This window comes from Oncorhynchus mykiss, chromosome 30 (assembly GCF_013265735.2).
Source record: "Oncorhynchus mykiss isolate Arlee chromosome 30, USDA_OmykA_1.1, whole genome shotgun sequence".
Lineage (NCBI taxonomy): Eukaryota > Metazoa > Chordata > Actinopteri > Salmoniformes > Salmonidae > Oncorhynchus > Oncorhynchus mykiss.
Window position 1 is genome coordinate 8,325,630 of NC_050570.1, and position 27,458 is coordinate 8,353,087.

The 27,458-nt window shown below is 39.7% G+C and overlaps 1 protein-coding gene across 5 annotated transcripts in view; it reads right to left on the reverse strand.

Annotated features, from left to right (window-relative positions):
- Positions 1–27,458, reverse strand: part of LOC110522722 (inositol hexakisphosphate and diphosphoinositol-pentakisphosphate kinase 2) — a 90,832-nt gene that overhangs the window by 37,824 nt on the left and 25,550 nt on the right. For 3 of the 5 annotated variants that reach the window (XM_036968761.1, XM_036968764.1, XM_036968762.1), the window contains exons 11-15: positions 27,246–27,332; positions 26,775–26,850; positions 23,649–23,758; positions 20,972–21,057; positions 19,245–19,370 (exon numbers count right to left, since the gene is read on the reverse strand). In XM_036968761.1, coding sequence (XP_036824656.1) covers positions 19,245–19,370; positions 20,972–21,057; positions 23,649–23,758; positions 26,775–26,850; positions 27,246–27,332 — 485 coding nt within the window. Of the gene's footprint in view, positions 1–19,244; positions 19,371–20,971; positions 21,058–22,599; positions 22,624–23,648; positions 23,759–26,774; positions 26,851–27,245; positions 27,333–27,458 lie in introns of all 5 variants that reach the window. The other 2 variants (XM_036968760.1, XM_036968763.1) reach the window with 1 other exon arrangement.

Sequence of the window (27,458 nt, forward strand, 5' to 3'; positions counted from 1 at the left end):
CATCAGAGAGGAAGGAACATCAGAGAGGAAGGAACATCAGAGAAGGAAGGAACATCAGAGAGGAAGGAACATCAGAGAAGGAAGGAACATCAGAGAGGAAGGAACATCAGAGAGGAAGGAACATCAGAGAGGAAGGAACATCAGAGAGGAAGGAACATCAGAGAAGGAAGGAACATCAGAGAGGAAGGAACATCAGAGAGGAAGGAACATCAGAGAGGAAGGAACATCAGAGAGGAAGGAACATCAGAGAGGAAGGAACATCAGAGAGGAAGGAACATCAGAGAAGGAAGGAACATCCGGCTTACAGGACATCACAGAGGAAGGTAAAGCATGAAGAAAGGGTACCCATCTACACAACGGCACAGACTCTGCAAAAAGTTGATGAGGTCGGTAACATTGGTTATTTGGTGATTCAAAAAGACGTCAACTGGATTTTTAAAATTTAACTAGGCAAGTCAGTTAAGAACAAATTCTTATTTGCAATGACAGCCTACCCCGGCCAACACTGGGCAAATTATGCGCCGCCCTATGGGACTCCCAATCACGGCCGGATATGATAGAGCCTGGATTCGAACCAGGGACTGCAGTGACACCTCTTGCACTGTCTTAGACCGCTGCGCCACTCGGGATTCTGTTCGCCTGAAAAGGAAACAGTCCTTCGCATCTCATACCTGGGATGAAATATGGTTCATGTAATAAGGTTGAAATCATAAACCACTAAAGACCTGGGAAATTCCATAATGGATCCTCCTGCAGGTTGTGTAATAGTCGTCCATAATGAATCCTCCTGCAGGTTGTGTAATAGTCGTCCATAATGAATCGTCCTGCAGGTTGTTTAATAGTCTAACATAATGAATCCTCCTGCAGGTTGTTTAATAGTCTAACATAATGAATCCTCCTGCAGGTTGTGTAATAGTCGTCCATAATGGATCCTCCTGCAGGTTGTGTAATAGTCGTCCATAATGAATCCTCCTGCAGGTTGTGTAATAGTCGTCCATAATGAATCCTCCTGCAGGTTGTTTAATAGTCGTCCATAATGAATCCTCCTGCAGGTTGTGTAATAGTCGTCCATAATGGATCCTCCTGCAGGTTGTGTAATAGTCGTCCATAATGAATCCTCCTGCAGGTTGTGTAATAGTCGTCCATAATGGATCCTCCTGCAGGTTGTGTAATAGTCGTCCATAATGAATCCTCCTGCAGGTTGTGTAATAGTCGTCCATAATGAATCCTCCTGCAGGTTGTTTAATAGTCGTCCATAATGAATCCTCCTGCAGGTTGTGTAATAGTCGTCCATAATGGATCCTCCTGCAGGTTGTGTAATAGTCGTCCATAATGGATCCTCCTGCAGGTTGTGTAATAGTCGTCCATAATGAATCCTCCTGCAGGTTGTGTAATAGTCGTCCATAATGGATCCTCCTGCAGGTTGTGTAATAGTCGTCCATAATGAATCGTCCTGCAGGTTGTTTAATAGTCTAACATAATGAATCCTCCTGCAGGTTGTTTAATAGTCTAACATAATGAATCCTCCTGCAGGTTGTGTAATAGTCGTCCATAATGGATCCTCCTGCAGGTTGTGTAATAGTCGTCCATAATGAATCCTCCTGCAGGTTGTGTAATAGTCGTCCATAATGAATCCTCCTGCAGGTTGTTTAATAGTCGTCCATAATGAATCCTCCTGCAGGTTGTGTAATAGTCGTCCATAATGGATCCTCCTGCAGGTTGTGTAATAGTCGTCCATAATGAATCCTCCTGCAGGTTGTGTAATAGTCGTCCATAATGGATCCTCCTGCAGGTTGTGTAATAGTCGTCCATAATGAATCCTCCTGCAGGTTGTGTAATAGTCGTCCATAATGAATCCTCCTGCAGGTTGTTTAATAGTCGTCCATAATGAATCCTCCTGCAGGTTGTGTAATAGTCGTCCATAATGGATCCTCCTGCAGGTTGTGTAATAGTCGTCCATAATGGATCCTCCTGCAGGTTGTGTAATAGTCGTCCATAATGAATCCTCCTGCAGGTTGTGTAATAGTCGTCCATAATGAATCCTCCTGCAGGTTGTTTAATAGTCTAACATAATGAATCCTCCTGCAGGTTGTGTAATAGTCGTCCATAATGGATCCTCCTGCAGGTTGTGTAATAGTCGTCCATAATGAATCCTCCTGCAGGTTGTGTAATAGTCTAACATAATGAATCCTCCTGCAGGTTGTTTAATAGTCTAACATAATGAATCCTCCTGCAGGTTGTGTAATAGTCGTCCATAATGGATCCTCCTGCAGGTTGTTTAATAGTCTAACATAATGAATCCTCCTGCAGGTTGTGTAATAGTCGTCCATAATGAATCCTCCTGCAGGTTGTGTAATAGTCGTCCATAATGAATCCTCCTGCAGGTTGTGTAATAGTCGTCCATAATGAATCCTCCTGCAGGTTGTGTAATAGTCGTCCATAATGAATCCTCCTGCAGGTTCTGTAATAGTCGTCCATAATGGATCCTCCTGCAGGTTGTGTAATAGTCGTCCATAATGAATCCTCCTGCAGGTTGTGTAATAGTCGTCCATAATGGATCCTCCTGCAGGTTGTGTAATAGTCGTCCATAATGAATCCTCCTGCAGGTTGTTTAATAGTCGTCCATAATGAATCCTCCCGAGTGGCGCAGCGGTCTAAGGCAATGCCTCTCAGTGCTAGAGGCGTCGCTACAGACACCCTGGTTTGAATCCAGGCTGTATCACAACCGGCCGTGATTGGGAGACCCATTCTTAATGGACTTGCCGAGTTAAATAAAGGATAAATAAAATGTCTTCCATGCGCATCTTCAACTATTTCTCTCTCATAAACATAAACATTTGTGTACGCCCGTGCAACAAAATTGCACAACTTTTGTTAGAAATTGAGTTGGACTAATGATCATCTTGGCAATACAATGCATCTTCTAAAAATTTCCATATGATTAAGGAAGAGGGAAAAAAAAGCAGCAGGCAGACAGTTCAGAAGTCTTGAGGGTCTATCTCTTCCACTGAACCTAGAACAAGTGCCTCAATGACACCCTGTATGTTACAATGCAGTTGCAACGTGACGTCATGGTTGAGTGTCTTTGGTGGGGGGGGGGGGGGGGGGGGGGGTCACAGTGTAAAATGTCAAACACGAAGAAAAGGTGTGTCCAACAAGAGGACTGAGAGCTCCTCAAGTACATGGTCAACACAAGACGACGTTTGTCTTCGTTTGAGATGTGATTTCCCTTCAGCAATGAGAAGGGCAGAAGTGACGTTGGAACGAATCCCAACTTTAGAGCCGCATGCCTAATTTGAGCTCGTACAAAAAAAATACCCCATTAACCTCAACGCATGGATCTTACGTTATGACAATATGTCCCAAGTTCTCCCTGACCATGTGACCTCATGAAGACAAGCCCAGGGCTCTAGAAAAGTGTTACTGTATGTATGGACAGGCAGGGAAGTTTTCTTATCAAACACTGTACAGCGTTATCTACATGTAGTTCAACTGAATTCAATTGAAACCAGGGCTGCTTTTGATGTCAAATCATTTGGGTTTGACCAAATAGTGAATAGGTAGCATATAGTGTAGAGGTAGTATATAGTGTAGAGGTGGTATATAGTGTAGAGGTAGTATATAGTGTAGAGGTGGTATATAGTGTAGAGGTAGTATATAGTGTAGAGGTAGTATATAGTGTAGAGGTGGTATATAGTGTAGAGGTAGTATATAGTGTAGAGGTGGTATATAGTGTAGAGGTGGTATATAGTGTAGAGGTAGTATATAGTGTAGAGGTAGTATATAGTGTAGAGGTAGTATATAGTGTAGAGGTAGTATATAGTGTAGAGGTGGTATATAGTGTAGAGGTGGTATATAGTGTAGAGGTAGTATATAGTGTAGAGGTGGTATATAGTGTAGAGGTGGTATATAGTGTAGAGGTGGTATATAGTGTAGAGGTAGTATATAGTGTAGAGGTGGTATATAGTGTAGAGGTAGTATATAGTGTAGAGGTAGTATATAGTGTAGAGGTAGTATATAGTGTAGAGGTAGTATATAGTGTAGAGGTGGTATATAGTGTAGAGGTGGTATATAGTGTAGAGGTGGTATATAGTGTAGAGGTAGTATATAGTGTAGAGGTAGTATATAGTGTAGAGGTGGTATATAGTGTAGAGGTGGTATATAGTGTAGAGGTGGTATATAGTGTAGAGGTGGTATATAGTGTAGAGGTGGTATATAGTGTAGAGGTGGTATATAGTGTAGAGGTAGTATATAGTGTAGAGGTAGTATATAGTGTAGAGGTAGTATATAGTGTAGAGGTGGTATATAGTGTAGAGGTAGTATATAGTGTAGAGGTAGTATATAGTGTAGAGGTGGTATATAGTGTAGAGGTGGTATATAGTGTAGAGGTAGTATATAGTGTAGAGGTAGTATATAGTGTAGAGGTAGTATATAGTGTAGAGGTGGTATATAGTGTAGAGGTGGTATATAGTGTAGAGGTGGTATATAGTGTAGAGGTGGTATATAGTGTAGAGGTAGTATATAGTGTAGAGGTGGTATATAGTGTAGAGGTGGTATATAGTGTAGAGGTGGTATATAGTGTAGAGGTGGTATATAGTGTAGAGGTAGTATATAGTGTAGAGGTAGTATATAGTGTAGAGGTGGTATATAGTGTAGAGGTAGTATATAGTGTAGAGGTAGTATATAGTGTAGGGGTGGTATATAGTGTAGAGGTGGTATATAGTGTAGAGGTAGTATATAGTGTAGAGGTAGTATATAGTGTAGAGGTGGTATATAGTGTAGAGGTGGTATATAGTGTAGAGGTGGTATATAGTGTAGAGGTGGTATATAGTGTAGAGGTAGTATATAGTGTAGAGGTAGTATATAGTGTAGAGGTAGTATATAGTGTAGAGGTGGTATATAGTGTAGAGGTAGTATATAGTGTAGAGGTAGTATATAGTGTAGAGGTGGTATATAGTGTAGAGGTGGTATATAGTGTAGAGGTGGTATATAGTGTAGAGGTAGTATATAGTGTAGAGGTGGTATATAGTGTAGAGGTGGTATATAGTGTAGAGGTAGTATATAGTGTAGAGGTGGTATATAGTGTAGAGGTGGTATATAGTGTAGAGGTAGTATATAGTGTAGAGGTAGCATATAGTGTAGAGGTAGTATATAGTGTAGAGGTGGTATATAGTGTAGAGGTAGTATATAGTGTAGAGGTGGTATATAGTGTAGAGGTGGTATATAGTGTAGAGGTAGTATATAGTGTAGAGGTGGTATATAGTGTAGAGGTGGTATATAGTGTAGAGGTGGTATATAGTGTAGAGGTGGTATATAGTGTAGAGGTGGTATATAGTGTAGAGGTATATAGTGTAGAGGTGGTATATAGTGTAGAGGTGGTATATAGTGTAGAGGTGGTATATAGTGTAGAGGTATATAGTGTAGAGGTGGTATATAGTGTAGAGGTGGTATATAGTGTAGAGGTGGTATATAGTGTAGAGGTGGTATATAGTGTAGAGGTGGTATATAGTGTAGAGGTGGTATATAGTGTAGAGGTAGTATATAGTGTAGAGGTGGTATATAGTGTAGAGGTGGTATATAGTGTAGAGGTGGTATATAGTGTAGAGGTGGTATATAGTGTAGAGGTGGTATATAGTGTAGAGGTGGTATATAGTGTAGAGGTAGTATATAGTGTAGAGGTGGTATATAGTGTAGAGGTGGTATATAGTGTAGAGGTGGTATATAGTGTAGAGGTAGTATATAGTGTAGAGGTGGTATATAGTGTAGAGGTAGTATATAGTGTAGAGGTGGTATATAGTGTAGAGGTGGTATATAGTGTAGAGGTGGTATATAGTGTAGAGGTGGTATATAGTGGAGAGGAGTGTAGAGGTAGTATATAGTGTAGAGGTGGTATATAGTGTAGAGGTGGTATATAGTGTAGAGGTAGTATATAGTGTAGAGGTGGTATATAGTGTAGAGGTGGTATATAGTGTAGAGGTAGTATATAGTGTAGAGGTGGTATATAGTGTAGAGGTGGTATATAGTGTAGAGGTAGTATATAGTGTAGAGGTGGTATATAGTGTAGAGGTGGTATATAGTGTAGAGGTGGTATATAGTGTAGAGGTGGTATATAGTGTAGAGGTGGTATATAGTGTAGAGGTGGTATATAGTGTAGAGGTGGTATATAGTGTAGAGGTAGTATATAGTGTAGAGGTGGTATATAGTGTAGAGGTGGTATATAGTGTAGAGGTGGTATATAGTGTAGAGGTGGTATATAGTGTAGAGGTGGTATATAGTGTAGAGGTGGTATATAGTGTAGAGGTGGTATATAGTGTAGAGGTGGTATATAGTGTAGAGGTGGTATATAGTGTAGAGGTGGTATATAGTGTAGAGGTAGTATATAGTGTAGAGGTGGTATATAGTGTAGAGTTGGTATATAGTGTAGAGGTAGTATATAGTGTAGAGGTAGTATATAGTGTAGAGGTAGTATATAGTGTAGAGGTGGTATATAGTGTAGAGGTGGTATATAGTGTAGAGGTAGTATATAGTGTAGAGGTGGTATATAGTGTAGAGGTAGTATATAGTGTAGAGGTAGTATATAGTGTAGAGGTGGTATATAGTGTAGAGGTAGTATATAGTGTAGAGGTGGTATATAGTGTAGAGGTGGTATATAGTGTAGAGGTGATATATAGTGTAGAGGTAGTATATAGTGTAGAGGTAGTATATAGTGTAGAGGTGGTATATAGTGTAGAGGTAGTATATAGTGTAGAGGTAGTATATAGTGTAGAGGTAGTATATAGTGTAGAGGTAGTATATAGTGTAGAGGTAGTATATAGTGTAGAGGTGGTATATAGTGTAGAGGTAGTATATAGTGTAGAGGTAGTATATAGTGTAGAGGTAGTATATAGTGTAGAGGTAGTATATAGTGTAGAGGTGGTATATAGTGTAGAGGTAGTATATAGTGTAGAGGTAGTATATAGTGTAGAGATAGTATATAGTGTAGAGGTAGTATATAGTGTAGAGGTGGTATATAGTGTAGAGGTGGTATATAGTGTAGAGGTGATATATAGTGTAGAGGTAGTATATAGTGTAGAGGTAGTATATAGTGTAGAGGTGGTATATAGTGTAGAGGTAGTATATAGTGTAGAGGTAGTATATAGTGTAGAGGTGGTATATAGTGTAGAGGTGGTATATAGTGTAGAGGTGGTATATAGTGTAGAGGTGGTATATAGTGTAGAGGTAGTATATAGTGTAGAGGTGGTATATAGTGTAGAGGTGGTATATAGTGTAGAGGTGGTATATAGTGTAGAGGTGGTATATAGTGTAGAGGTGGTATATAGTGTAGAGGTGGTATATAGTGTAGAGGTGGTATATAGTGTAGAGGTGGTATATAGTGTAGAGGTGGTATATAGTGTAGAGGTGGTATATAGTGTAGAGGTGGTATATAGTGTAGAGGTAGTATATAGTGTAGAGGTAGTATATAGTGTAGAGGTGGTATATAGTGTAGAGGTGGTATATAGTGTAGAGGTAGTATATAGTGTAGAGGTGGTATATAGTGTAGAGGTGGTATATAGTGTAGAGGTGGTATATAGTGTAGAGGTGGTATATAGTGTAGAGGTGGTATATAGTGTAGAGGTGGTATATAGTGTAGAGGTGGTATATAGTGTAGAGGTAGTATATAGTGTAGAGGTAGTATATAGTGTAGAGGTAGTATATAGTGTAGAGGTAGTATATAGTGTAGAGGTAGTATATAGTGTAGAGGTAGTATATAGTGTAGAGGTAGTATATAGTGTAGAGGTAGTATATAGTGTAGAGGTAGTATATAGTGTAGAGGTGGTATATAGTGTAGAGGTGGTATATAGTGTAGAGGTGGTATATAGTGTAGAGGTGGTATATAGTGTAGAGGTGGTATATAGTGTAGAGGTAGTATATAGTGTAGACGTGGTATATAGTGTAGAGGTGGTATATAGTGTAGAGGTGGTATATAGTGTAGAGGTGGTATATAGTGTAGAGGTGGTATATAGTGTAGAGGTAGTATATAGTGTAGAGGTAGTATATAGTGTAGAGGTAGTATATAGTGTAGAGGTAGTATATAGTGTAGAGGTAGTATATAGTGTAGAGGTAGTATATAGTGTAGAGGTAGTATATAGTGTAGAGGTGGTATATAGTGTAGAGGTGGTATATAGTGTAGAGGTGGTATATAGTGTAGAGGTGGTATATAGTGTAGAGGTGGTATATAGTGTAGAGGTGGTATATAGTGTAGAGGTGGTATATAGTGTAGAGGTGGTATATAGTGTAGAGGTGGTATATAGTGTAGAGGTGGTATATAGTGTAGAGGTGGTATATAGTGTAGAGGTGGTATATAGTGTAGAGGTGGTATATAGTGTAGAGGTGGTATATAGTGTAGAGGTGGTATATAGTGTAGAGGTAGTATATAGTGTAGAGGTAGTATATAGTGTAGAGGTAGTATATAGTGTAGAGGTAGTATATAGTGTAGAGGTAGTATATAGTGTAGAGGTAGTATATAGTGTAGAGGTAGTATATAGTGTAGAGGTAGTATATAGTGTAGAGGTAGTATATAGTGTAGAGGTAGTATATAGTGTAGAGGTGGTATATAGTGTAGAGGTGGTATATAGTGTAGAGGTGGTATATAGTGTAGAGGTGGTATATAGTGTAGAGGTGGTATATAGTGTAGAGGTGGTATATAGTGTAGAGGTGGTATATAGTGTAGAGGTGGTATATAGTGTAGAGGTAGTATATAGTGTAGAGGTGGTATATAGTGTAGAGGTGGTATATAGTGTAGAGGTGGTATATAGTGTAGAGGTGGTATATAGTGTAGAGGTGGTATATAGTGTAGAGGTGGTATATAGTGTAGAGGTGGTATATAGTGTAGAGGTGGTATATAGTGTAGAGGTAGTATATAGTGTAGAGGTGGTATATAGTGTAGAGGTAGTATATAGTGTAGAGATAGTATATAGTGTAGAGGTAGTATATAGTGTAGAGGTGGTATATAGTGTAGAGGTAGTATATAGTGTAGAGATAGTATATAGTGTAGGGGTGGTATATAGTGTAGAGGTAGTATATAGTGTAGAGGTGGTATATAGTGTAGAGGTAGTATATAGTGTAGAGATAGTATATAGTGTAGGGGTGGTATATAGTGTAGAGGTGGTATATAGTGTAGAGGTGGTATATAGTGTAGAGGTGGTATATAGTGTAGAGGTGGTATATAGTGTAGAGATGGTATATAGTGTAGAGGTAGTATATAGTGTAGAGGTAGTATATAGTGTAGAGGTAGTATATAGTGTAGAGGTAGTATATAGTGTAGAGGTATATAGTGTAGAGGTGGTTTATAGTGTAGAGGTGGTATATAGTGTAGAGGTGAGGAGTGTAGAGGTAGTATATAGTGTAGAGGTGGTATATAGTGTAGAGGTGGTATATAGTGTAGAGGTGGTATATAGTGTAGAGGTGGTATATAGTGTAGAGGTGGTATATAGTGTAGAGGTGGTATATAGTGTAGAGGTAGTATATAGTGTAGAGGTAGTATATAGTGTAGAGGTAGTATATAGTGTAGAGGTAGTATATAGTGTAGAGGTGGTATATAGTGTAGAGGTGGTATATAGTGTAGAGGTGGTATATAGTGTAGAGGTGGTATATAGTGTAGAGGTAGTATATAGTGTAGAGGTAGTATATAGTGTAGAGGTAGTATATAGTGTAGAGGTAGTATATAGTGTAGAGGTAGTATATAGTGTAGAGGTAGTATATAGTGTAGAGGTAGTATATAGTGTAGAGGTAGTATATAGTGTAGAGGTGGTATATAGTGTAGAGGTGGTATATAGTGTAGAGGTGGTATATAGTGTAGAGGTGGTATATAGTGTAGAGGTAGTATATAGTGTAGAGGTAGTATATAGTGTAGAGGTAGTATATAGTGTAGAGGTAGTATATAGTGTAGAGGTAGTATATAGTGTAGAGGTGGTATATAGTGTAGAGGTGGTATATAGTGTAGAGGTGGTATATAGTGTAGAGGTGGTATATAGTGTAGAGGTGGTATATAGTGTAGAGGTTGTATATAGTGTAGAGGTGGTATATAGTGTAGAGGTGGTATATAGTGTAGAGGTGGTATATAGTGTAGAGGTAGTATATAGTGTAGAGGTGGTATATAGTGTAGAGGTGGTATATAGTGTAGAGGTGGTATATAGTGTAGAGGTGGTATATAGTGTAGAGGTGGTATATAGTGTAGAGGTGGTATATAGTGTAGAGGTGGTATATAGTGTAGAGGTGGTATATAGTGTAGAGGTGGTATATAGTGTAGAGGTGAGGAGTGTAGAGGTAGTATATAGTGTAGAGGTGGTATATAGTGTAGAGGTGGTATATAGTGTAGAGGTGGTATATAGTGTAGAGGTGGTATATAGTGTAGAGGTGGTATATAGTGTAGAGGTGGTATATAGTGTAGAGGTAGTATATAGTGTAGAGGTGGTATATAGTGTAGAGGTGGTATATAGTGTAGAGGTGGTATATAGTGTAGAGGTGGTATATAGTGTAGAGGTGGTATATAGTGTAGAGGTGGTATATAGTGTAGAGGTAGTATATAGTGTAGAGATAGTATATAGTGTAGGGGTGGTATATAGTGTAGGGGTGGTATATAGTGTAGAGGTGGTATATAGTGTAGAGGTGGTATATAGTGTAGAGGTGGTATATAGTGTAGAGATGGTATATAGTGTAGAGGTAGTATATAGTGTAGAGGTGGTATATAGTGTAGAGGTATATAGTGTAGAGGTGGTATATAGTGTAGAGGTGGTATATAGTGTAGAGGTGGTATATAGTGTAGAGGTGGTATATAGTGTAGAGGTGGTATATAGTGTAGAGGTGGTATATAGTGTAGAGGTGGTATATAGTGTAGAGGTGGTATATAGTGTAGAGGTGGTATATAGTGTAGAGGTGGTATATAGTGTAGAGGTGAGGAGTTTAACCAGAGATAGTATATAGTGTAGGGGTGGTATATAGTGTAGAGGTAGTATATAGTGTAGAGGTGGTATATAGTGTAGAGGTAGTATATAGTGTAGAGGTGGTATATAGTGTAGAGGTGGTATATAGTGTAGAGGTGGTATATAGTGTAGAGGTGGTATATAGTGTAGAGGTAGTATATAGTGTAGAGGTGGTATATAGTGTAGAGGTGGTATATAGTGTAGAGGTGGTATATAGTGTAGAGGTGGTATATAGTGTAGAGGTGGTATATAGTGTAGAGGTGGTATATAGTGTAGAGGTATATAGTGTAGAGGTGAGGAGTGTAGAGGTAGTATATAGTGTAGAGGTAGTATATAGTGTAGAGGTGGTATATAGTGTAGAGGTGAGGAGTTTAACCAGAGATAGTATATAGTGTAGGGGTGGTATATAGTGTAGAGGTGGTATATAGTGTAGCGGTAGTATATAGTGTAGAGGTGGTATATAGTGTAGAGGTATATAGTGTAGAGGTGAGGAGTGTAGAGGTAGTATATAGTGTAGAGGTAGTATATAGTGTAGAGGTGGTATATAGTGTAGAGGTGAGGAGTTTAACCAGAGATAGTATATAGTGTAGGGGTGGTATATAGTGTAGAGGTGGTATATAGTGTAGAGGTGGTATATAGTGTAGAGGTGGTATATAGTGTAGAGGTAGTATATAGTGTAGAGGTGGTATATAGTGTAGAGGTGGTATATAGTGTAGAGGTGGTATATAGTGTAGAGGTGGTATATAGTGTAGAGGTGGTATATAGTGTAGAGGTGGTATATAGTGTAGAGGTGGTATATAGTGTAGAGGTGGTATATAGTGTAGAGGTGGTATATAGTGTAGAGGTGGTATATAGTGTAGAGGTGGTATATAGTGTAGAGGTGGTATATAGTGTAGAGGTAGTATATAGTGCAGAGGTAGTATATAGTGTAGAGGTGGTATATAGTGTAGAGGTATATAGTGTAGAGGTGGTATATAGTGTAGAGGTGGTATATAGTGTAGAGGTAGTATATAGTGTAGAGGTGGTATATAGTGTAGAGGTATATAGTGTAGAGGTAGTATATAGTGTAGAGGTGGTATATAGTGTAGAGGTAGTATATAGTGTAGAGGTGGTATATAGTGTAGAGGTAGTATATAGTGTAGAGGTGGTATATAGTGTAGAGGTATATAGTGTAGAGGTGGTATATAGTGTAGAGGTGGTATATAGTGTAGAGGTAGTATATAGTGTAGAGGTAGTATATAGTGTAGAGGTAGTATATAGTGTAGAGGTGGTATATAGTGTAGAGGTAGTATATAGTGTAGAGGTGGTATATAGTGTAGAGGTAGTATATAGTGTAGAGGTGGTATATAGTGTAGAGGTAGTATATAGTGTAGAGGTAGTATATAGTGTAGAGGTGGTATATAGTGTAGAGGTGGTATATAGTGTAGAGGTGGTATATAGTGTAGAGGTGGTATATAGTGTAGAGGTGGTATATAGTGTAGAGGTGGTATATAGTGTAGAGGTGGTATATAGTGTAGAGGTGGTATATAGTGTAGAGGTAGTATATAGTGTAGAGGTAGTATATAGTGTAGAGGTGAGGAGTGGAACCAGAGATAGTATATAGTGTAGAGGTGAGGAGTGGAACCAGAGATAGTATATAGTGTAGAGGTGAGGAGTGGAACCAGAGGTAGTATATAGTGTAGAGGTGAGGAGTGGAACCAGAGATAGTATATAGTGTAGAGGTGAGGAGTTTAACCAGAGATAGTATATAGTGTAGAGGTGAGGAGTTTAACCAGAGATAGTATATAGTGTAGAGGTAGTATATAGTGTAGAGGTAGTATATAGTGTAGAGGTAGTATATAGTGTAGAGGTAGTATATAGTGTAGAGGTGGTATATAGTGTAGAGGTGAGGAGTGGAACCAGAGATAGTATATAGTGTAGAGGTAGTATATAGTGTAGAGGTGGTATATAGTATATAGTGTAGAGGTGGTATATAGTGTAGAGGTGGTATATAGTGTAGAGGTAGTATATAGTGTAGAGGCGGTATATAGTGTAGAGGTGGTATATAGTGTAGAGGTAGTATATAGTGTAGAGGTAGTATATAGTGTAGAGGTAGTATATAGTGTAGAGGTAGTATATAGTGTAGAGGTAGTATATAGTGTAGAGGTAGTATATAGTGTAGAGGTGAGGAGTGGAACCAGAGATAGTATATAGTGTAGAGGTGAGGAGTTTAACCAGAGATAGTATATAGTGTAGAGGTGAGGAGTTTAACCAGAGATAGTATATAGTGTAGAGGTAGTATATAGTGTAGGGTTAGTATATAGTGTAGAGGTAGTATATAGTGTAGAGGTGGTATATAGTGTAGAGGTGGTATATAGTGTAGAGGTGGTATATAGTGTAGAGGTGGTATATAGTGTAGAGGTGGTATATAGTGTAGAGGTGGTATATAGTGTAGAGGTGAGGAGTTTAACCAGAGATAGTATATAGTGTAGAGGTGAGGAGTTTAACCAGAGGTAGTATATAGTGTAGAGGTAGTATATAGTGTAGAGGTAGTATATAGTGTAGAGGTGGTATATAGTGTAGAGGTGGTATATAGTGTAGAGGTGGTATATAGTGTAGAGGTAGTATATAGTGTAGAGGTAGTATATAGTGTAGAGGTATATAGTGTAGAGGTAGTATATAGTGTAGAGGTAGTATATAGTGTAGAGGTAGTATATAGTGTAGAGGTATATAGTGTAGAGGTAGTATATAGTGTAGAGGTGGTATATAGTGTAGAGGTAGTATATAGTGTAGAGGTGGTATATAGTGTAGAGGTAGTATATAGTGTAGAGGTGGTATATAGTGTAGAGGTAGTATATAGTGTAGAGGTAGTATATAGTGTAGAGGTAGTATATAGTGTAGAGGTAGTATATAGTGTAGAGGTAGTATATAGTGTAGAGGTAGTATATAGTGTAGAGGTGGTATATAGTGTAGAGGTAGTATATAGTGTAGAGGTGGTATATAGTGTAGAGGTAGTATATAGTGTAGAGGTGGTATATAGTGTAGAGGTAGTATATAGTGTAGAGGTGGTATATAGTGTAGAGGTAGTATATAGTGTAGAGGTAGTATATAGTGTAGAGGTAGTATATAGTGTAGAGGTAGTATATAGTGTAGAGGTGGAGTTTAACCAGAGATAGTATATAGTGTAGAGGTGAGGAGTGGAACCAGAGATAGTATATAGTGTAGAGGTGAGGAGTGGAACCAGAGATAGTATATAGTGTAGAGGTGAGGAGTTTAACCAGAGATAGTATATAGTGTAGAGGTGAGGAGTTTAACCAGAGATAGTATATAGTGTAGAGGTGAGGAGTTTAACCAGAGGTAGTATATAGTGTAGAGGTGGTATATAGTGTAGAGGTGGTATATAGTATATAGTGTAGAGGTGGTATATAGTGTAGAGGTGGTATATAGTGTAGAGGTGGTATATAGTGTAGAGGTAGTATATAGTGTAGAGGTGGTATATAGTGTAGAGGTGGTATATAGTGTAGAGGTGGTATATAGTGTAGAGGTGGTATATAGTGTAGAGGTAGTATATAGTGTAGAGGTAGTATATAGTGTAGAGGTAGTATATAGTGTAGAGGTGGTATATAGTGTAGAGGTAGTATATAGTGTAGAGGTAGTATATAGTGTAGAGGTGGTATATAGTGTAGAGGTGGTATATAGTGTAGAGGTGGTATATAGTGTAGAGGTGGTATATAGTGTAGAGGTAGTATATAGTGTAGAGGTAGTATATAGTGTAGAGGTAGTATATAGTGTAGAGGTAGTATATAGTGTAGAGGTGGTATATAGTGTAGAGGTGGTATATAGTGTAGAGGTGATATATAGTGTAGAGGTGGTATATAGTGTAGAGGTGGTATATAGTATATAGTGTAGATGTGGTATATAGTGTAGAGGTGGTATATAGTGTAGGGGTGGTATATAGTGTAGAGGTAGTATATAGTGTAGAGGTGGTATATAGTGTAGAGGTGGTATATAGTGTAGGGGTGGTATATAGTATATAGTGTAGAGGTAGTATATAGTGTAGAGGTGGTATATAGTGTAGAGGTGGTATATAGTGTAGAGGTAGTATATAGTGTAGAGGTAGTATATAGTGTAGAGGTAGTATATAGTATAGAGGTGGTATATAGTGTAGAGGTGGTATATAGTGTAGAGGTGGTATATAGTGTAGAGGTAGTATATAGTGTAGAGGTAGTATATAGTGTAGAGGTAGTATATAGTGTAGAGGTAGTATATAGTGTAGAGGTAGTATATAGTGTAGAGGTAGTATATAGTGTAGAGGTGGTATATAGTGTAGAGGTGGTATATAGTGTAGAGGTAGTATATAGTGTAGAGGTGGTATATAGTGTAGAGGTGGTATATAGTGTAGAGGTGGTATATAGTGTAGAGGTGAGGAGTTTAACCAGAGATAGTATATAGTGTAGAGGTGAGGAGTTTAACCAGAGGTAGTATATAGTGTAGAGGTGGTATATAGTGTAGAGGTGGTATATAGTATATAGTGTAGAGGTGGTATATAGTGTAGAGGTGGTATATAGTGTAGAGGTGGTATATAGTGTAGAGGTAGTATATAGTGTAGAGGTGGTATATAGTGTAGAGGTGGTATATAGTGTAGAGGTGGTATATAGTGTAGAGGTGGTATATAGTGTAGAGGTGGTATATAGTGTAGAGGTAGTATATAGTGTAGAGGTAGTATATAGTGTAGAGGTGGTATATAGTGTAGAGGTGGTATATAGTGTAGAGGTGGTATATAGTGTAGAGGTGGTATATAGTGTAGAGGTAGTATATAGTGTAGAGGTAGTATATAGTGTAGAGGTAGTATATAGTGTAGAGGTAGTATATAGTGTAGAGGTGGTATATAGTGTAGAGGTGGTATATAGTGTAGAGGTGATATATAGTGTAGAGGTGGTATATAGTGTAGAGGTGGTATATAGTATATAGTGTAGAGGTGGTATATAGTGTAGAGGTGGTATATAGTGTAGGGGTGGTATATAGTGTAGAGGTAGTATATAGTGTAGAGGTGGTATATAGTGTAGAGGTGGTATATAGTGTAGGGGTGGTATATAGTATATAGTGTAGAGGTAGTATATAGTGTAGAGGTGGTATATAGTGTAGAGGTGGTATATAGTGTAGAGGTAGTATATAGTGTAGAGGTAGTATATAGTGTAGAGGTAGTATATAGTGTAGAGGTGGTATATAGTGTAGAGGTGGTATATAGTGTAGAGGTGGTATATAGTGTAGAGGTAGTATATAGTGTAGAGGTAGTATATAGTGTAGAGGTAGTATATAGTGTAGAGGTAGTATATAGTGTAGAGGTAGTATATAGTGTAGAGGTAGTATATAGTGTAGAGGTGGTATATAGTGTAGAGGTGGTATATAGTGTAGAGGTAGTATATAGTGTAGAGGTGGTATATAGTGTAGAGGTGGTATATAGTGTAGAGGTGATATATAGTGTAGAGGTAGTATATAGTGTAGAGGTGGTATATAGTGTAGAGGTGGTATATAGTGTAGAGGTGGTATATAGTGTAGAGGTGGTATATAGTGTAGAGGTAGTATATAGTGTAGAGGTGGTATATAGTGTAGAGGTAGTATATAGTGTAGAGGTGGTATATAGTGTAGAGGTGGTATATAGTGTAGAGGTGGTATATAGTGTAGAGGTGGTATATAGTGTAGAGGTAGTATATAGTGTAGAGGTAGTATATAGTGTAGAGGTAGTATATAGTGTAGAGGTAGTATATAGTGTAGAGGTGGTATATAGTGTAGAGGTGGTATATAGTGTAGAGGTGGTATATAGTGTAGAGGTGGTATATAGTGTAGAGGTGGTATATAGTGTAGAGGTAGTATATAGTGTAGAGGTGGTATATAGTGTAGGGGTGGTATATAGTATATAGTGTAGAGGTAGTATATAGTGTAGAGGTGGTATATAGTGTAGAGGTGGTATATAGTGTAGAGGTAGTATATAGTGTAGAGGTGGTATATAGTGTAGAGGTGGTATATAGTGTAGAGGTAGTATATAGTGTAGAGGTAGTATATAGTGTAGAGGTAGTATATAGTGTAGAGGTGGTATATAGTGTAGAGGTGGTATATAGTGTAGAGGTGGTATATAGTGTAGAGGTAGTATATAGTGTAGAGGTAGTATATAGTGTAGAGGTAGTATATAGTGTAGAGGTAGTATATAGTGTAGAGGTAGTATATAGTGTAGAGGTAGTATATAGTGTAGAGGTGGTATATAGTGTAGAGGTGGTATATAGTGTAGAGGTAGTATATAGTGTAGAGGTGGTATATAGTGTAGAGGTGGTATATAGTGTAGAGGTGGTATATAGTGTAGAGGTGAGGAGTTTAACCAGAGATAGTATATAGTGTAGAGGTGAGGAGTTTAACCAGAGGTAGTATATAGTGTAGAGGTGGTATATAGTGTAGAGGTGGTATATAGTATATAGTGTAGAGGTGGTATATAGTGTAGAGGTGGTATATAGTGTAGAGGTGGTATATAGTGTAGAGGTAGTATATAGTGTAGAGGTGGTATATAGTGTAGAGGTGGTATATAGTGTAGAGGTGGTATATAGTGTAGAGGTGGTATATAGTGTAGAGGTAGTATATAGTGTAGAGGTGGTATATAGTGTAGAGGTAGTATATAGTGTAGAGGTAGTATATAGTGTAGAGGTGGTATATAGTGTAGAGGTGGTATATAGTGTAGAGGTGGTATATAGTGTAGAGGTGGTATATAGTGTAGAGGTAGTATATAGTGTAGAGGTAGTATATAGTGTAGAGGTAGTATATAGTGTAGAGGTAGTATATAGTGTAGAGGTGGTATATAGTGTAGAGGTGGTATATAGTGTAGAGGTGATATATAGTGTAGAGGTGGTATATAGTGTAGAGGTGGTATATAGTATATAGTGTAGAGGTGGTATATAGTGTAGAGGTGGTATATAGTGTAGGGGTGGTATATAGTGTAGAGGTAGTATATAGTGTAGAGGTGGTATATAGTGTAGAGGTGGTATATAGTGTAGGGGTGGTATATAGTATATAGTGTAGAGGTAGTATATAGTGTAGAGGTGGTATATAGTGTAGAGGTGGTATATAGTGTAGAGGTGGTATATAGTGTAGAGGTAGTATATAGTGTAGAGGTAGTATATAGTGTAGAGGTGGTATATAGTGTAGAGGTGGTATATAGTGTAGAGGTGGTATATAGTGTAGAGGTAGTATATAGTGTAGAGGTAGTATATAGTGTAGAGGTAGTATATAGTGTAGAGGTAGTATATAGTGTAGAGGTAGTATATAGTGTAGAGGTAGTATATAGTGTAGAGGTGGTATATAGTGTAGAGGTGGTATATAGTGTAGAGGTAGTATATAGTGTAGAGGTGGTATATAGTGTAGAGGTGGTATATAGTGTAGAGGTGATATATAGTGTAGAGGTAGTATATAGTGTAGAGGTGGTATATAGTGTAGAGGTGGTATATAGTGTAGAGGTGGTATATAGTGTAGAGGTGGTATATAGTGTAGAGGTAGTATATAGTGTAGAGGTGGTATATAGTGTAGAGGTAGTATATAGTGTAGAGGTGGTATATAGTGTAGAGGTGGTATATAGTGTAGAGGTGGTATATAGTGTAGAGGTGGTATATAGTGTAGAGGTAGTATATAGTGTAGAGGTAGTATATAGTGTAGAGGTAGTATATAGTGTAGAGGTAGTATATAGTGTAGAGGTGGTATATAGTGTAGAGGTGGTATATAGTGTAGAGGTGGTATATAGTGTAGAGGTAGTATATAGTGTAGAGGTAGTATATAGTGTAGAGGTAGTATATAGTGTAGAGGTAGTATATAGTGTAGAGGTGGAGTTTAACCAGAGATAGTATATAGTGTAGAGGTGAGGAGTGGAACCAGAGATAGTATATAGTGTAGAGGTGAGGAGTTTAACCAGAGGTAGTATATAGTGTAGAGGTGGTATATAGTATATAGTGTAGAGGTGAGGAGTGGAACCAGAGGTAGTATATAGTGTAGAGGTGAGGAGTGGAACCAGAGATAGTATATAGTGTAGAGGTGAGGAGTTTAACCAGAGGTAGTATATAGTGTAGAGGTGAGGAGTGGAACCAGAGATAGTATATAGTGTAGAGGTGAGGAGTTTAACCAGAGGTAGTATATAGTGTAGAGGTGAGGAGTGGAACCAGAGATAGTATATAGTGTAGAGGTGAGGAGTGGAACCAGAGGTAGTATATAGTGTAGAGGTGAGGAGTGGAACCAGAGGTAGTAGGAGTGTCCAGTTGTAGAGTGCTGTACCTTGTCCTCCAGGGTACATGCAGCGGAAGGCCCTGCCCAGCTCCTCAGCCTGTACCCTGCCTGCCGGGGTCAGCTCCCCACCCCACTTCAACACCAGCAGCAGAGACGGACCCTCCGTTGGACACTCTGAACACACACAAAAACAACTGCATTCGTTCCTTCAGGCCAAGAATGTGCATGTTAAACGTACAGTTGAAGTCGGAAGTTTACATACACTTAGGTTGGTGTCATTAAAACTCGTTTTTCAACCACTCCACAAATTTCTTGTTAACAAACTATAGTTTTGGCAAGTTGGTTAGGACATCTACTTTGTGCATGACACAAGTCATTTTTCCAACAATTGTTTGGACATGTTATTTCACTGTATCACAATTTCAGTGAGTCAGAATTTTACATACACTAAGTTGACTGTGCCTTTATACAGATTGGAATATTCCAGAAAATGATGTCATGGATTTAGAAGCTTCTGATAGGCTAATTTACATAATTTGAGTCAATTAGAGGTGTACCTGTGGATGTATTTCAAGGTGTACCTTCAAACTCAGTGCCTCTTTGCTTGACATCATGGGAAAATCAAAAGAAATCAGCCAAGACCTCAGAAAAAAAACGCCTGAAGGTACCACGTTCATCTGTACCAACACCACGGGACCACACAGCCGTCATACCGCCCAGGAAGGAGACACGTTCTGTCTCCTAGAGATGAACGTACTTTGGTGCGGAAAGAGCAAATCAATCGCTGAACAACAGCAAAGGACCTTGTGAAGATGCTGGAGGAAACAGCTACAAAAGTATCTATATCCACAGTAAAACGAGTCCTATATCGACATAACCTGAAAGGCCGCTCAGCAAGGAAGAAGCCACTGCCATAAAAAAAGCCAGACTACGGTTTGCAACTGCACATAGGGACAAAGATCGTACTTTTTTGGAGAAATGTCCTCTGGTTTGATAAAACAAAAATAGAACATGAAGCACGGGGGTGGCAGCATCATGTTGTGGGGGTGCTGTGCTGCAGGAGGGACTGGTGCACTTCACAAAATAGATGGTATCATGAGGGGGGGGGGGAAATTATGTGGATATATTGAAGCAACATCTCAAGACATCAGTCAGGAAGTTAAAGCTTGGTTGCAAATGGGTCTTCCAAATGGACAATGAACCATAGCATACTTCCAAAGTTGTGGCAAAATGGCTTAAGGACAACAATGTCAAGATATTGGAGTGGCCACCACAAAGCCCTGACCTCAATCCCATAAAAAATGTGTAGGTAAAACTGAAAAAGCGTGTGCGAGCAAGAAGGCCTACAAACCTGACTTAGTTACACCAGGTCTGTCAGGAGGAATGGGCCAACATTCACCCAACTTATTGTGGGAAGCTTGTGGAAGGCAACCCAAAACATTTGACACAAGTTAAACAATTTAAAGGCAATGCTACAAAATATGAATTGAGTGTAAACTTCTGACCCACTGGGAATGTGATAAATATAAATAAAAGCTGAAATAAATCATTCTCTCTAGTATTATTCTGACATTTCACATTCTTAAAATAAAGTGGTGATCCTAACGGATCTAAGACAGGGAATTTGTACTAGGATTAAATGCCAGGAATTGTGAAAAACAGTTTAAGTGTATTTGGCCAAGGTGTATGTAAATTTCAGACTTCAACTGTGTGTGAAAGAAGTTAATCATGAACATGAGCAGAGATGGTGTATGCCTGCGACTCCTCCTCCCTACCTTCTTCCTCACTGGAGGCTTTGGGCTGTCCGTTGGGCAGGTAGGTGAGCTGCACCTTCCTGTTGATGCCTGAGAAATGGCCGTACCTGGAAGAGACACGCACACAGGGGGAAGGTATCCACCCTTAATGAAGATCAGTCAATATTATACAGGTATCCACCCTTAATGAAGATCAGTCATCATTATACAGGTATCCACCCTTAATGAAGATCAGTCCTCATTATACAGGTATCCACCCTTAATGAAGATCAGTCATCATTATACAGGTATCCACCCTTAATGAAGATCATCATTATACAGGTATCCACCCTTAATGAAGATCAGTCCTCATTATACAGGTATCCACCCTTAATGAAGAACAGTCCTCATTATACAGGTATCCACCCTTAATGAAGATCATCATTATACAGGTATCCACCCTTAATGAAGATCAGTCCTCATCATACAGGTACAGTACACACTCCTTACAGACATGTGACAAATGTCAAGAGCTTAGCGTTGAGCTCAACTCCAATCGAACTCTGTCAATTTAGGAAGTACATTTTAAATATCCTTTTTTATTTTTTAAATAACACTTTTCTTGAACTGAAATCAATGAATTACTGGATGGAATTGGCCATTTTTAAATGGAACTGACACAACATTTATTTTCAGAACCATAGTTCAGAGGTCTTCGACCAGCTTCAAACGCTAGCTAGCAAGTGCTAGGCTAAACTAGCTGCCTGGTTTCTGGAAACATGTTTTGGGTGGTTGTGTTCGACCTTTGGTAGCCTGAGGTCACTGTGTTACTGGTAATCCCTTATGTGCCACACCAGCATGCACTTGGTAAAAGTGCATAACACCCCTCCCACCTAGCTCTACATCCCCTGTGGTTTGAGATACATTGATGTGACAGTGATAGGCTACCTACTGCTGTTCAATGCTCCGGCAATTATAATACTTTAGCATATCCGTCACTAATGTAAAACATACCTTCCTCTAATAGAAAAGAGAGTGTCCTTGGGACAAGCATCTGGTTTGACAACGTACAGAACGAACACATGACAGCCCCGTGAAAATGGGTTTGATAGGCGATACAGTTTGTGTTTCACAACCGATCCTGGATTCCCCGTTCCCGCACTCTTCCAGATCAATAACCCTCACAGATCAATAACCCTCACAGATCAATAACCCTCACAGATCAATAACCCTCACAGATCACGGACCTGTCTGTTTGATCCTTGGTTATTGTCAAAGAGGTGCCATTTGCATTGAATTGTGGTTAATATGCAATCCCATACCATTATCAACCAGTTTAACCAGGAAGACTACATACAGTAGAATGAGAAGAGTGAGAGGACGAAGGTGTAGTGAGATTAGAGGGCAACTTTCAGAACGACATGCATCGCAGACAAACACAGCACTCGTTCAAAAAACGCACACACACATGGATGTGGCTAGCGGTCCCTGATTCTAATGGTCAGTATAAAATCCCTCGTTATGAATGGAGGTTAATGGCAGTGGTGGTTACAGAGCGAGGAGGAGTGAACCGGGGGAGGGGGAGGAGTGAACTGGGGGAGGGGTGGGGGGGGGGGAGTGAACCGTGGGAGGGGTGAGGAGTGAACCGTAGGGAGTGTGGGGGGGTATACCGAGTGTCATTCAAGCTGGACTCCCTTTGGAAAGAGGAGGAGAGAGAGAGAGAAAGGAGGGAGGGAGGAAAAGAGAATTAGAGACACAAGGAGGATGGGGATTGTCCACAAAGTGAAAGCTGCTAGGCTATGGTGTGTTTCAGGAATACAGGGACGAGGCTAATTCAATATGTGTGGAGCACTGGACTACAGACACAGCAATGACACAGAGGAGGTTTCTACACTGGACTACAGACACAGCGATGACACAGAGGAGGTTTCTACACTGGACTACAGACACAGCAATGACACAGAGGAGATTTCTACACTGGACTACAGACACAGCAATGACACAGAGGAGGTTTCCACACTGGACTACAGACACAGCAATGACACAGAGGAGGTTTCTACACTGGACTACAGACAGCGATTACACAGAGGAGGTTTCTACACTGGACTACAGACACAGCAATGACACAGAGGAGGTTTCTACACTGGACTACAGACACAGCAATGACACAGAGGAGGTTTCTACACTGGACTACAGACACAGCAATGACACAGAGGAGGTTTCTACACTGGACTACAGACACAGCGATGACACAGAGGAGGTTTCTACACTGGACTACAGACACAGCGATGACACAGAGGAGGTTTCTACACTGGACTACAGACACAGCGATGACACAGAGGAGGTTTCTACACTGGACTACAGACACAGCAATGACACAGAGGATATTTCTACACTGGACTACAGACACAGCAACACGGAGGAGGTTTCTACACCAAGCATCACATACAGAAGAGCAGATCACTACTTGATGCATGGATAAAATGATGGACAGATTAGAGCGTGACGTGTGTACTAGGATACCAGATTTGCCATGGCAACGAAATAAAAACAAAGCAGACTTTGTTCCTCGTCAACATTAGGACTGTTTTCCATAAGAAATTAAGTCTACTTCATGTTTTGATTCCTTGCCGAAATATTTCTGAGTATCGCAATACTGGTCACGTGAATGGTCAACCCTGGTGTGAGTGTGTGTAGCGTGCCCATAAGCGTCTCTCACATCTCTAGGACCGTCTTGAGCTGCTCCAGTTTACCCTTCTTCTCCTCGATCTCACAGTCTGTGTGCTGCCCCAACTCAGCCAGTAGGAGCCGGGCAATGTCCAGCACTTCCTACACAAAACACACACACAACAGTCAATCGAACTGACATTTGTCACAAAGTGCTTAACCTCTACAGGATCGGTGACCACCACCCCCACCTCACGGGACGGTTGAGCTAACGTGCGCTAATGTGATTAGCATGAGGTTTTAAGTAACAAGAACATTTCCCAGGACATATCTGATACGGGCAGAAAGCTTAAATTCTTGCTAATCTAACTGCACTGTCCTATTTACAGTACCGTAATTTCTGGACTATTAAGCACACCTGAATATAAACTGCACCCACTGAATTATTAAAAAATATGTATTTTGTACATAAATACATGTCTATAAGCCGCAGGTGCCTACCGGTACATTGAAACAAATGAACTTTACACAGCCTTTAAACGAAACACGGCTTGTAACAAAAATTAAACAGTAGCCTACCAAGGAAGTCATTGGTCACTATCTTCCTCCTCCTGTGCACTGAAACCACTGAAGTCATCTCCTTCGGTGAGTTGAATAGCCTCAGAATTGCTTCATCCGATGTTGGATCGCTGCCCTCTTCAACACGCAGCAGTCCAGCCTTTCGAAACCCGTTGATGATAGTGGATTTTTTGACAATGCTCCACGCTGTCAGCAGCTCTATTTCCTTTTCCAACAGCCAGATCCATCGCCTTCAACTTGAAAGCTGCATCATATGCATTTCTCCGTGTCTTTGCCATGATGAGGGTGACAAAATGACTACCGTAATAAGAATGATGGGAAGTTTGAGCGCGCTCGATTTACGTCACATTATGTGACGGTGCTCAGTTTTTGAGCTGCATGAATCTTGTGAAAGCGGGAAAAATCCATAAATTAGCCGCGTCATTGTATAAACCGCGAGGTTCAAAGCGTGGGAAAAAAGTAGCGGCTTATAGTCCGGAAATTACGATAGCTATTACAGTGAAATAATTCCATGCTATTGTTTGAGGAGAGTGCACTGTTATGAACTTGAAAATGTATCAATAAACCAATTAGGCACATTTGGGCAGACTTGATACAATATTTTGAACAGAAAAGCAATGGTTCATTGGATCAGTCTAAAACGTTGCAGTTTAGCTAACTACTGGAACTAAACACTACTGTTTACCATGTAGCGGTGCAGCTAACTACTGGAACTACACACTATTGTTTTACCATGCAATCTGTAAATACGAATAAAATTGATAAAATATCAAGCCTAGTTGTTTTAGCCACGGAAAAAGTCAGCAACCTTCCCGCTAGCCATGATTGGCTGAGATAATGAGTCGGCTGGACATGCCGAGAGATGAGTTCGGATTGGTCTGCCATGTAGCACACTTCTGTCTATAATATGAGCTGGTCAGTATGTGTAGGTAATCCTTTCTAATGCAGCTTTTTATAAAGATATCACGTAGTAGAACTACATAAGTGTTGCTCTCCACTTTCTAGAGGACCGAGTTTTGAAATCAGTGGAATTAGAGTATGATAGCTAAGGAGATGGAGAACATCCTGGCGTTTTATTGCAAATACGCAGACGGAGTCGAAAAGAGAACACAGAAGGCTGTTGTATAACCTGTCTCCGGATTACATCTTCAAACTAAAGGGCAACCATGGCATCGGTGACAGAGCAGGAGAAGTGTCCATCCATGTATATGGGTAAGAGAGTCTAGCTAGCTATATTTTCAGATATTACACATTTCTAATTTTGGCAGAAAGTCGTTTTCATTTAAAGTTAGTGTATTGTTAGCTAGCTAGCTAACGTTAGCTGACTGCCTCGCTAGGTAACGTTACGTGTATGATCTGTGTAGTAATATTTATCCTCTCTCAGAGCCATTTGCATTACTAGTAATAGCCTAATTTAAGCTAGCTAACATTGAACCTGGTTGGTTAGCTACCTGCAGATTAATGCAGGGTAGTACCGTTATGAGTTGGGATTATGGTTAATTGTTCAGCTAGCTAGCTACATGTCTAAACAAAAAGTCTCCACTATGCAAGTAACCATTTCAATAGAAAGTTCATGATGTCACTACTCTGATTTCGGAGCCCTCTCGTCTGAGTGTGCCAAAGCGCAGAATAACTGACAAATTTATGAACGCTCAACACCCGTTGAATATGGCCGGTGTCAGTAAATGTTGGCAAAAAAAAGCTTAATTCAAATTTTTGCTAGCAGCACAGTTGCAGTCATCAACGCTCTGGATAACATTTAAAAAAAAGCCTAACCAACTCTGCTAGGCCGAGTAAAATGGTCAGAGTGAGCTGTACTTTCATTTGTATCTGGAAGTAGCTAGCAAGCTAGCCAACGTTAGCTTGGGTGCCTGACTTCTGTTGTTAAGTCAGAATGCTCGGATCAACCCTACTCCTCGGCCATAGCATCCAGTGTGCGCTCTGAACGCTCCACGAGCGAAACTCTCTGAAATTACGAACAGACAATCTGACAACGCTCTGAGTTTACAGACACCAAGAGCGCTCCAGATTGAATGTACCAACACACCCATAGTATAAGCCAGCCTTTAGACAAAGAGCTCTCCAGTAGGTACCAAAACATTCAAGGGCCATTTTCTCAAATGTGAGGTTACAAGTTTATCAACTTTCAAAGCAGAATTACTTTCCTATTGTTCCTCAACTGTAGTGTATGATATACCATTGTCTAGCTCTGAGTCTCTACTTTTATCCAATGTAAAAAACACCATTTCAAATTTTGCTACATAAGATTGAATCAAGCCGGTCGGTCACATATGGGCAATAATTAACTTTATTTTTCGACATTAGACTTGCCTAATTCACACTATTCAGATTTCCATATGATAATTTTTCACAAAGTACTTTAGTTTGGATGTAGTGAACTACTTTTTCAAAGTAACTTAAGTAAACAAACTATATTTTTCTTAAGGCTAGCTTTAATGTAGCTTAACTTCTTCCAGTGTGAAGTCATTGGTAGCTTGGTGAACTATATTTTCAGAGTAGCTTCCCCAACACCACAAATAGGCTTCCGCTCAACAGAGGGTTTCTGTGTTATGGGAAAAGAAGATATACTTGGACTGACCTGTAGCTGTTTGGGTTTCTTCAACTTCAGTTTCCCTGACTTGTAGCCTCCATACTTTTCAAACAGCGCAAAGAATCTAAAAACAACAGATTTAACACTGAAATGCAACAGGACTGGGGAAGGTGAATTACAAGTTGTATTTGTTATATGGACGAACAGAAAATGAAGTCATTCATTTTGTCAGTGTGTAAAATTTTGCCCACTGTGAATGGGGAGAGAGGCTGTTTGAGGTATCTAGACTCACAGAGGGGGTATTTTAGGTATCTAGACTCACAGAGAGGCTATGAGGTATCTAGACTCACAGAGGGGGTATTTTAGGTATCTAGACTCACAGAGGGGGTATTTGAGGTATCTAGACTCACAGAGGGGGTATTTGAGGTATCTAGACTCACAGAGGGGGTATTTGAGGTATATAGATTTAAAGGGGGTATTTGAGGTATATAGATTTAGAGGGGGTAGAGATAGACTCACAGAGCGTGTCGGACTTCCATCTTCATCTTCTGTTTGGGGGTGCGGTCTCCGTGGCGGATGATGGCGATGACACAGCGCAGCTCCATCCTGTGGGATAGGTGACATTATGGAGTTGTTTACTGTACTCATCCTTTGTTATTGAGAATCTCAATAGGCTGAGGGCTGGAAAACCAATAGGCTAATGGACATGTAAATCAGTCATATACACCGGGT